This window comes from Drosophila sechellia, chromosome 3R (assembly GCF_004382195.2).
Source record: "Drosophila sechellia strain sech25 chromosome 3R, ASM438219v1, whole genome shotgun sequence".
In the NCBI taxonomy this organism is placed as follows: domain Eukaryota; kingdom Metazoa; phylum Arthropoda; class Insecta; order Diptera; family Drosophilidae; genus Drosophila; species Drosophila sechellia.
This window is the reverse complement of record NC_045952.1, coordinates 22,671,611-22,682,184: the sequence shown is the minus strand read 5'-3', so window position 1 is coordinate 22,682,184 and position 10,574 is coordinate 22,671,611. Positions and strand designations below refer to the sequence as shown.

Genomic DNA, 10,574 nt, shown 5'->3' with positions numbered 1-10,574 from the left:
TGTGTGCCGTGCCAAAACAGAGATCTCCACCTCCCGTCTCGCTCGCTCTCCCTTTCTACTACTACGATGCCGCGCCCCTTTGTTTTCATTCAAAATTTCATTAAAGGATGCACACACGTACACCTCCCCTCCCCCACACACACACACAAACGCACTGGTCTGTTGATTTTCATGCACCAATTACTTTATTTTCGTGATTACACATTTACACTGTGATTACAACGGGAACCTGGAAACAGATTAGGTTCTGATCGTTCGCATCCTTGGATTCCCACAACATGCTGCCTTTCATCTGGAACACAGAGAGAAATATTGTTAAATATATAATTCGAAATATGTTTAATGAATATTAATTGTGATATATACAGTTTATTGTTAGGGTTATTTACTTACCACCGGCAAAGTTTCGTTCACAAAGATATTGGCCCAATAGGCCTTTCCATCACTCTCGCTCTCTATGCATCCGTGATCTCCGTCGCAAGGATCGGGGGTTATGGCCGCCTGGGTCTTGATGTAGTTAAACACCCATCGGACTTCGTGCTTCAGAAAGCTGACGCCATTGCCTGTAAATAAGATACAATAATAAGTCTTACTACAACATAATACAAAAATACCATTACTATTATTTTGGCTTGGCTGTACGTTTTTTTATCAAAGCTGAAACTCTAGTCCAATTATCTGAAAATGTTTTGCATGCTCTCTTCAATCTGAATGTTTGGCCAATCTTCGTTTCAGCCCCCTATTGCGAATTAGTACTCCAAATGTTCGATTCGTGCTGAGATCAATCGTTTCGATTTCGTCTCCATTTCTGCTGATTCATCAAAATACCATTAAGCGTTTAATTTATTATTTATGGATCGACTGTGGGGCGGAGCCTAGGCTGCAATCGAAGTGCATTGAAGTAAACAGTAGTAGCAGCAGCAGGAAATTCGGCCAGTTTTTGTAGATACAAAAACTTCGCCAGCTTATCATTATTACCACCATCATTTGAGCATCCATATTTACGGAATTCAGGGGGTTCCAAACACCTTGCCCCACCCGAACATCCGCCATTCACCTGATCGAAATTCTTCGCCCGCACCAGATCTATTTTTATTTCCGACTGACTTTTGCTCAGAACGCGTATCGAGCGAATCTGAGAAATCCCAATTCCGAATGCACGGATCTGCTCTTATCAGCGGAGCACCTACATACCATTATCATCGAAGCGCACAGTAACCTTAATGGTCGCGTCGCGGGCCATGGAGCAGGGCAATGTCGTACAGCTCTCGATGTCCAGGTAGCTGACCTGGTACAAAGAACCTGAAAGTGGCAAAGGAAACATATTTAAAATGTACTTAAAACCAGAAGATATGGATCTTTTAGCTTTAGATCTTATGCCAAAATAATTCGTAATTATTCCCTTAAACATAATAAGGATGCGATCTATAGAGTAGGTAAGGTTGGGCATTCTATCCTGAATGGATTTGGTTACGTGACATAGTACATGCCATTCATTCACCCATATAACTAACACATGGCAACAAATTAAAAACTTTAGTGAAAAACTTTCCCAGCAACTAAGCCGAATTATCTGCGATCCACACATACGATCGCCTATACATACTATATACGCATTTCTGAATAATCTTTAATCTATGACCAAGTGCACTTCTCAAGACCGTTAAACAGTTTCTATCTTTCAAAAATGAACTGTGTTCAGCATTAGATTACAACACCCAATTAACTTGGCTCTTAATTGATTACTGTCCCCCCAAAGTGGGCGTTCGCCTGTCTATCAGCGTCATAAGGTAATCCCCCATAAGGGCGTCATATCTGTTTGTTTACAGTTCCTCAAATCTAGAACATAAATCATATATTTACTGTGCACAGTCCATAAATACTCCATTTAATCAGACATCGTAAAAACCAAAATACAATTAATAGCTCGTGCTCTGGGCAACTAAAACTAGTTAACGAAGGTTTAATGCCCTAAAATCAAATAAGCTAGGTAATTAAAAATAGTTAAAAATAGAATTTCTTTTTCCTTGACTCCAAAGTGAACGGCGTAAATCTAATTTTATATTCTGTCGATAATGAAAAATTGGAAACAAGTAACTATATTCGGGTTTTTTGTTAATGTCATTGGAATATCACTTCTTACGTTTATTACGCCCATCTATCTAACCCACTTTCAAATTAAAATCTGATAGAATTTTTCGATTGATTCATTATGGTAATGTATGTATGTATAAGATTGCGAGATTCAATTTTTTGCTGGGACTCCCTTAAGCTGAGTAAGGGGTATCTGATAGTCGAGGAACTCTGTTATATCGTTTTCTCTTTTGTCAGATTGCGCCCTGTGAAATTTACAATATACTTGCTAGAGATCTAATCGGAATTACTTTGCACAATATTTGATCAATTAAAATTCCCAAAGATGGGTGTCTCGGAAGTAATTTCTATTTAGTATACTTCGATTTCGGTAGGTCGATTTTTACCGAAAAACTACATTTTTGGTGAATGACTTTTAATTCTAGTATTTTTTCGAATATAAAGCTTTTGAGGTTTCTTTTCGAATTCGAAACCTTTACAAAACCATGGTGTATAAGAAAACAGCTCGAGGTATTTTCTTACCGTTTTTTTCCCCTGTGGAAATCAATTGATTTTATACGTTGTATGAATCGACCCACCGAAAAGCACTGATCCTGAGATATACTTACCACAGTCCTCGAAGGGCAAAGATCTTAGCGACAGATATTTTTTGTAAACAGCATCACTGGTAGACTTGATCGTTCCGCCGGCCAATTCGTGGGCAGCGCAAATAACCAAGAGTAATTTTAAATAGTAATCCATTAGGGCGCCGCGCATGGTTTAATCGACTGTTTGAGATCTTGATCGCGGTATGATTAGAATATCGGCCAAACGAATTTTGCGTAGGTGTGCAAATAACAAATGTCAATAACAATAACAAAGCAATTCGTTAATCAGGATCACGGGCTGGCAACGTTTTTTTTTTGCGATACGATTTGCTTGGTGGCTATTGGGTGACTGACACCAAGAATAGTGGGTCCCAGCAAAAGTAGCCGGCCTCTCTTCGATTGGAGTGCTGGTACTCTCCGGGCAAATGTAAATAAATAAATAATTCGCGGACGCCAAGGCAATAAACTTTGATTTATTGACTGGAAGCCGATCGGAGCAAATAACGCTGACTTTCGCTTCAGCTCCAACTGATAAGGTCAGCGAATCACTTTGAAGATTTCCAAACGGGAAGTCCGTGACGTAGCTGGAGTCGTGTGTGTGTTTGGGAGTGGGTGGTTGGGCGGCGGGCACGCGTGTGAGTCGCGCCTTTAAATACACGAAAGTAAATCAAGTGACTCGGGCGATGTATTGATAAAAGTAACCAGCCACTTGACTTTAATTGAAAGTTAAAGAACATGGCAAACCATAATTAAATATCATTAGATAATGTCCCCTTTAATAAATCAATAGACAGCGAAGGTGGAAAATTTTGGAATGTGAATCATTCTGGACGTCGAACTCCTCACTCAATAATACCCTTCAGATAGTTGGTGTTCTTGATGATCCTGAAATCAGTGCGCAGCTGAATGAATTGCCGCACCACCGACTTGTCCAGATAATTCTAAATAGAGTAGGGTGGATACAGATGGTAACGTAAGACTATCGCTCGAAATCAAAGACACCGCACACTTACCAGAGTGTCACCTGTGCAAACTTCTTGAAGGTTTTGGGGCTTAACAAGTAGTAAATTGCACAATGCATGCAGTATGTCAAACAGCTGCGTAACCAGCGGACTATCCAGCTCGCGGATGCACTTGCGATACTCGTTCACGTCGCAGATGGCACACATGGCGCCCGCTGTGTTGAACTGCATGGTCTGCAGGTGATCGTAGATCACTCGGTGCAGCCGAGTTCCAAATTCTGTGAGAACATTCTGCAAATTCTCTCCATCAACACATTTTTTAATCTGCACAATCACTGGCTGCAGACTCTGAACGACTTGTAAGCACGCCTAGAAAAGAAAAATTTACATCTTTAAGGTAATGTAATCTCCAAGTAACTCATCTTATATCTTACCGCTGAAGATATTGTATCCACATCGGTTTCCGGCTTGTAGTCCGTTTTCTTTTGTTCATATTGCAAATATACCTTGACCCAGCCAATAACAGCGCTAATGGAGCGATCCAGACCCTGGTCCAGCTTGGTCTCGATTTGCTCCATCAGAATACGCTTTTTGAAAACATAGTCCGAGTATTTGGGCGTATTACTAGAAAATAATACATTATACATTCTATAAAATGTAAATTAACAAAGTCCCAACATACCTCACACAGGGTATGACAGATGTGTGGCACAGCTTGTCCAGTAGATGAACAATGATGTTCGTCTTTTGCACCACATCAAAGAAGTAGAGCTGGGGAAAGACCCTGCCCTCGGCCAGTGGCACTGCCTGCAGACCCAACTCCAGTGCGTAATCTACGTGCTCGTGCATCAAGAAACGAAGAAGGATATCGTTCAGCTTTATAGCATTGCCTGGTAGCTCGGTCTCGTTGGACAGCAGACGACAGCGTTTAAGCGACGCCTTGGCCTCCTGCAGCATATTGATGGCCAGCTCCTCAGACAGGAACGTCTCCCCGCCGTAGTCCTCGATGGCAGCAATATTTATGTTAGCCCGCGTGGCTATCAGCACCTCCATGTTTCGCCGAAAGCCTTTAGTGGTTTCAGTCTTTTGGTGTTTCTTGCTGGCATAGAACTTTTCCAGCTCTGTAGAACACTTGGCTGTGAGGCATTTGGTCTCCATTTCGGCGTAGCCGGCCAAATGCTTCATAAAAATCTGCTGTGTCAGCTTCTGTAACAAGTCGTCGTCGATCGTGGACATGTAGATTTGAAGATCTGTTGACAATTTTAGTGTGCTGCAATGTTGTTGTGAAATGAAAGTAATAGCAAATTTAGAAATTTAACGTAACTTCCGAATGACTCACCGCGAGTATAACTCATAAAGGGTGCGGAGATATTTCTCCTCATCTTTTTTGTCCTCCAACTTAGTCATGGCGTACTGGTGAAGCTTCAGTTGATAGATGTTAAGTATGAACTTGGACATAACCTGCTGCGGATTGGCAAACACCTTCTGGATTATCTCGTAGTGATGCTTGCACAGCGGTACAATGCCTATAAAGATGTCTTTGCCGCTGTACGGTTGCATTTGGCTCTGCTCGATGTATGCGTCTACACACTGGGCGTAACCCTTGAACTGGGACAGGATCTGGGCCAGTGTCTTCATGCGCTCGATGTCCTCGCTCTTCTGGGCGGTGGCAAACTCTTCGATCAACCGCCGCTCGACTTCATCGTATTTCTTTTCGATTTTTCTTTTGGATTCCGCAAAGTTTCCGGGCGGCAGATCCTGCGAGATAGCGTAGAGCTTTTGTATCACATCTGCGGCCTCACTTAATCTTGCGGCATCCGCAAAAATATCGTTGACAATTACAGGGCCAGCGGCCAAAAACTCGGACATAAAATTAAGTAACTTCTGGGCCTCCACTGAACGACTGCGTGGGGTGTTGACATTCTCCAACTGCTCGCCCAGGTGCATGATCTTGCCGGCCACCGAATTGATTTTTTCGTCCAGTTGGCCGAACACATCAATGGCCGTTTGGTGGCGTTCTTGGAGCTTGGCAATCTTTTTGGCGTGCGACTCCTTCTCCTGGCGCAGCGACTCCTCTAGCCGTTCGCACTTGCTCTGTTGCTTCTCCTGCAGGATCTTCAGGTCCTTAATGGTTTGGATGAAGGTATCGTGCAGGGCCACAGGATGAAATTCCTCGCTATTCTGGAGTTCATTGTTGGTGCGCCAAGTAAGGCGTTCTATGAACTCGCCCACCTCAAAGGGTTCCTGTTGGTTATGATTAATATATATAAACCAAAATCCATCCAACATGTCCTGTGAGCTCACCTGTTCAAACTCCTCCATGTATTGGGATAACATTTTAATGTATTATTAAGTTTTCGGATTTTAATGATCTGATCTGATTTAGTAGGCGTTTCTTTCCTGCTTCTTCTTGCTATATTATTGTTGCTTCCGCTCAGCTGTTGCTTTTAAGGTTGCCACACTGCTCACTTTCTTTCAGCTGGCAATGTCGCTCGGTTTGTTTATGTTTTTGTTAGCTCTCTTAGCCAAAAATTTAAATGTTTGGCGGTTGTTATATAACCAATGGTATGTTTTTTATTAAGTAAAATAAAACAATGCTTTTATGCTTGCTGATCTTAATCAAATGTTTATTATAATATGAATGCGCGTCTTACTTATTGCCTCGTATCAAAACCATTTTTTTTACAACAAATTGCAATGTGCTAAACAAGTTAAAATTTCAAACATTAATATTTTGTATAACCTTTATAATTATTGCGTGGAGTCAGCGATTTATTAAACCTTAGTTACAGTTTTGAACTGAATATGAAAATATGAAGAACCAATAACTTTTTTTGTAAATTTTCTGTGCGGGTTTTCCCAATAGACATTTGTTTAGCGAAGGAAAGCTAGTTCTTATTTGTTTTTACAAACTGCGTCTGCTGCTGCTACTGCAGTTGATCCTGTTGCTGCTGCTGCAGGTGCAGGTGCGGATGCGGATGTGGGTGGGTGAGCGTGTGACCGATGCCGCCGGAGGTCGACGGCAAGTCCAAGGCGTGCGGCACGATGTTGATGGCACTGGCGGTGCTGGCCGAGGAGGCCAAATCCACGGCCGGCAGACGCACTCCGTCCTCGAACTGAGCGCTGCCGGCCAGGCTGTTCAGCACATCCGGAATAGAGGGCGTGTCCACTAGCTGGTGCAGGTTCTTCAGCTCCGTGGAGCGTAGGCTGGCGGATAAGCTCTCGCTCGAGGCCAGCGACGTGGATAGCGGTGAGTTGCGTTCAATGGATGATGCTATGTCTGTGGAAGTATGCAATAGTAAGTATTCCTTAGCTTTAAAGCAGCTCTTGCACTCACCAGTTCTGTCCGTGTCCGGGGAACAGGTGTTGTGACCTGTTGTTCCTTGCGGCTGCTGCATCATCATCATCAGCTTCTCCTCCATCTGCATAATAATCTTCTTCTGCACGTCATACTTCTTGTTCACGGACTGCAAGAACAACGAAATTTATAATTTACAACTCTTAATTCAAATTAAAAGTCCGAACTATATAAGATAAGTATACGATTTAAATTTCAGCCCTACCTTAAACTTTTCTTCGTACTCATCCTTGACGGTGCTCAGAAGTCGCTTTTGCTCCGTCATGGCCTTTTCGCTGTTGGCCAGCTGGGCCTGCAGGTCGCTGATCTTGTGCTTCATGCTTTCCAGCTGTGATGTCTTCTCGTCCAGACTATGCCTCAGATCTAAATAAATAAACTGAATGATTAAACATCCGTTTCATATAAACAATGAATAAGCACCCTTCAGTTCCAGATTGCTGCTCTCTTGTAGCATCTGCAGTTCCTCGTCGCGGGCCCTAAAGTTATCGATCTCAGCCAGACGGTCGCGGCAACGCACTTGCACCTCACCCATGATAATGAACTCGGCCTCCAGTCGTGCCAGCTCCTGTTTGCACTGCAGCCCAATGTCCGCCTGCTGCTGGGTGTGCTGAAGCTCGGTTCCCAGACTGAAGACCTGACCGCGCAGAGACTCCAGTTCATAGTTCATCTCCTTGTGGCGCGCCAATTCGCTGGTGAGTCGCGTCTGCAGGTCATCGTTAGCCTGCCGCAGGCACTTCTTTTCCTCCAGTTCGTGCTGGTACTTAGCCCTCATCTCGCCCAGCTCCTCGTGGTGGATGTTCTGGCGCTCGTTGGCCAACCGAATGGCCTGATCCATTTTGTTTGCCAGATCCTTGTTCTTTGCATCGAAGTTCTTAAGCTGCTCCCTTAACCGATCCCGCTCCATTTCCAGGCTGCGCTTGTCCCTGCTTCGTCCCATGAGTCGTCGATTGCGCTCTGCGTGAATGGATCGACGGTAGCTTTCGTATTCCAGCTGTAGGCACATCAGTTGACCTTGCTCGGTGTCAAAGGTCTCATTGGCCTTGATCGCATGCTTAATGTATTCGTCCAGAATATCTTGCGGGTACAGAAGGTTCCTCTCATAGTCGATTCTTTGCTCCTTGCACTCCAGCAGAAGTTCAATGAGCCAATTCTCGTACTGCGCTGGAGCACTGTCCAGTCCTTCCACCGTCTGGGTGGAGGCATGGGTGCAGCTTCTAGCCGGATCCTTGGGCGCCGAAATGGCCAGGTTCCGGCCGCTCCTCTGAAGGCGGCTGCCAGTCTTTTGCGTATTTCCATTCTCCCCTCTCTGTCTTTGGCTCGAACAATCGGCCTCGTCATCATTCTCCTCCAGATGCTGCTGCCGCATTCCGGAAAGGGCCGAGCAGGATTTGGTTCGTCGCATTGGATTCTCTGCCTCAGTACTCCAACTTGCCTTCTTTGCCGCTGAACTTCTGCTGTCCGCACAGGAACCATTTCCGCTGTAGCTTGCCATGCGATTGCGGCGCTTCTTTGCCAGCTGGTGCATGGATCGGCTTGTGGGCATATGAAGACCTCCCACACTGCAGAGGTTCCGGTCCGTCTCGTTGCACTCGCCACAAACTGCAGCGACCTCCTGGCTGACAGATGGATAGACGGAACCGCCAAATAGGGATAAATCGGAGTTAATTTCCGGTAGGCTGCTTGGACAAGGTGCGTTTACAGATCGCTCGACGTTATGCCTGTCCTGGATGACCTGCGACAGGCGACGGTCATAGGCAGTTCCTCTGTTGACCTCCAGATATGAGTGGCTGCTCTCCTCCGCCTCGCGAGACACATCCGGGAAACTGAACTGACTCTGCTGGTCCTTGCGCATGGGTGAAGAAGGTTGGCTTACGGCGAAGATAGCTCTCACAGCATGAGAATTGACCGCACGTCCCGGCTGCTTGATATCCCTCATATCCTTTAGGGGGGTGGTCTCCGGTGTGGCCTCCACAGCTGCTTCAGGCGGCGAGGAGCCAGTCATGCCAACCATAAGCTGCGAATTCATAGCCGGCTGAAGTGGCAAAATAAACGACGTGGTGGGTGTAAGCGGTATGCCGCTACTGGTCGTGGCAATCTCGTTATGCGGACTCCAAATGGGACCCACATCCCCACCCGAGGCAAACGAATCGAAGCGGTTGTAGACATTTCTCGATTGCTGAAACTCCCTCAGCTGATAGCTGTAGTCCGTATTCGAGGTGTTTGAAGTCATGCGACTGTATCCTGGCGTCATGGGATACGCATAGCTGCCTTCTTCGTTGCTCGTCTCGTGCAAGAGGACGGGCAGCGATAGGTTGGCACACTCCATAACCACATCATGCGGTTCCATCTCCTTCCATCGCGTATTGTTTACTTCAGTCTCTGGCGTGGCCGTCACCAGCATGGGATGCACTCGCACAGTGTTCAAGAGCGGCTTAATTGTATGCTGGAAGATACCCCCGCCGTTGCCTCGCTTGATGAACTCCACTAAATAGGCAATAAAGCTGCACGGATACATGCCGTACAGGCGGTGAAACAGCATCTGTAGACCCAACTGCAGGTGGACGAGCTTCTCGTCCGGCAGTTTATTGCTATTCTGCAGCTTCCACGAGGCCAAATGCCCGAACACCTCAAACAGTTCGTTGAGAAAGTTGGGCACAGAATTCGGTATGATCGGCAGCAGAGTAATTATGCACAACAGGGCGCTCATCAGCGGAACTATCTCCTTCTCGTGCTGCCAGAGAAATGGAAGTGATGATGAACTCGGACAAAATTGTAAACAACTTCAAACTCACCGTCATCAGCTTAAAAACACTTTTGATCAGCCGATGTTTCTCGATCTTGTACAGCCAAGTAGGGTGATGGCGAACAATGAAGCAGAACACTTGGAGGCTCTGCACTCGGTGTTGGGACTGCTTTAGGCAGTCGTCCAGCTTGTCAAAGATGTACCCATCGTGTGGTGCCTGGGCTTTGACCAGTACCTCCAAAATGCGCTGAGATCCGGTTGTAAAGAAGTAGTCTAGCATGAATTTCACCACCCACTGCTCCTTGTCTGTGGAAAATGGTATGTTGGAATAGGTGGCATATTAACCGTTGCGGGCGACGACTCACTCTGGGATAGCAACTCCACAAGCTTGCGCTTGGCCTCCTCGTTCTCCAGCGTCATGTTGGACTCCAGGTCACCAATGATCTTGTCAATCACCATGGCGGCGGCTTTATTGGCTTCCTGTCGCTATGATTGATTTTTCCGCCCGCCCTATGTCGACTGTTCCTGCTCCTGCTACTCCGCTCCTGGTCCTTCTACTCCACTCACTCGTCGTCGTGGTTGTCTTTTGCAGAGCTGCGTGTGCTTTTTCTCGTCTTGGTCGCTGTAAACTGGAGAACAAGTGTTGGCATTGAAATTCCGGCTGCGTTCGATGCACTGCACTATTGTTTCGGTTGTGGAGTGCTTATTTAAAATGCTTACCTCTGCTAAACTCATATTTTTTTACATGTTTGTCTTGAAATGAAAAAGGTTATTTTTTTGTGATATTCCTCTTGCGCTGTTATCGCCAGCCAATCGATGGTTTTGTCTGG

At 45.5% G+C, this 10,574-nt stretch overlaps 3 protein-coding genes across 3 annotated transcripts; all 3 read right to left on the bottom strand.

Annotated features, from left to right (window-relative positions):
• Positions 1–160: 160 nt before the first annotated feature.
• LOC6607687 (NPC intracellular cholesterol transporter 2) lies at positions 161–3,092 on the bottom strand. Its single transcript, XM_002032415.2, has 4 exons — positions 2,703–3,092; positions 1,195–1,302; positions 394–563; positions 161–292 (listed from the first exon to the last, which is right to left on the bottom strand). Exons 1-4 carry the CDS (start codon positions 2,848–2,850, stop codon positions 206–208), a joined length of 513 nt encoding a protein of 170 aa, XP_002032451.1. The 5' UTR covers positions 2,851–3,092; the 3' UTR covers positions 161–205.
• A 275-nt stretch (positions 3,093–3,367) lies between these two features.
• Positions 3,368–6,059, bottom strand: LOC6607686 (exocyst complex component 5). Its single transcript, XM_002032414.2, has 6 exons — positions 5,948–6,059; positions 4,983–5,887; positions 4,326–4,913; positions 4,078–4,267; positions 3,695–4,012; positions 3,368–3,622 (listed from the first exon to the last, which is right to left on the bottom strand). Exons 1-6 carry the CDS (start codon positions 5,978–5,980, stop codon positions 3,524–3,526), a joined length of 2,133 nt encoding a protein of 710 aa, XP_002032450.1. The 5' UTR covers positions 5,981–6,059; the 3' UTR covers positions 3,368–3,523.
• Positions 6,060–6,253: 194 nt separating this feature from the next.
• LOC6607685 (hamartin) lies at positions 6,254–10,572 on the bottom strand. Its single transcript, XM_002032413.2, has 7 exons — positions 10,465–10,572; positions 10,110–10,373; positions 9,794–10,050; positions 7,422–9,732; positions 7,207–7,364; positions 6,981–7,110; positions 6,254–6,923 (listed from the first exon to the last, which is right to left on the bottom strand). The coding sequence occupies exons 2-7, from the start codon at positions 10,201–10,203 to the stop codon at positions 6,571–6,573; spliced, it is 3,303 nt and encodes a 1,100-aa protein (XP_002032449.1). The 5' UTR covers positions 10,204–10,373; positions 10,465–10,572; the 3' UTR covers positions 6,254–6,570.
• Positions 10,573–10,574: the final 2 nt, after the last annotated feature.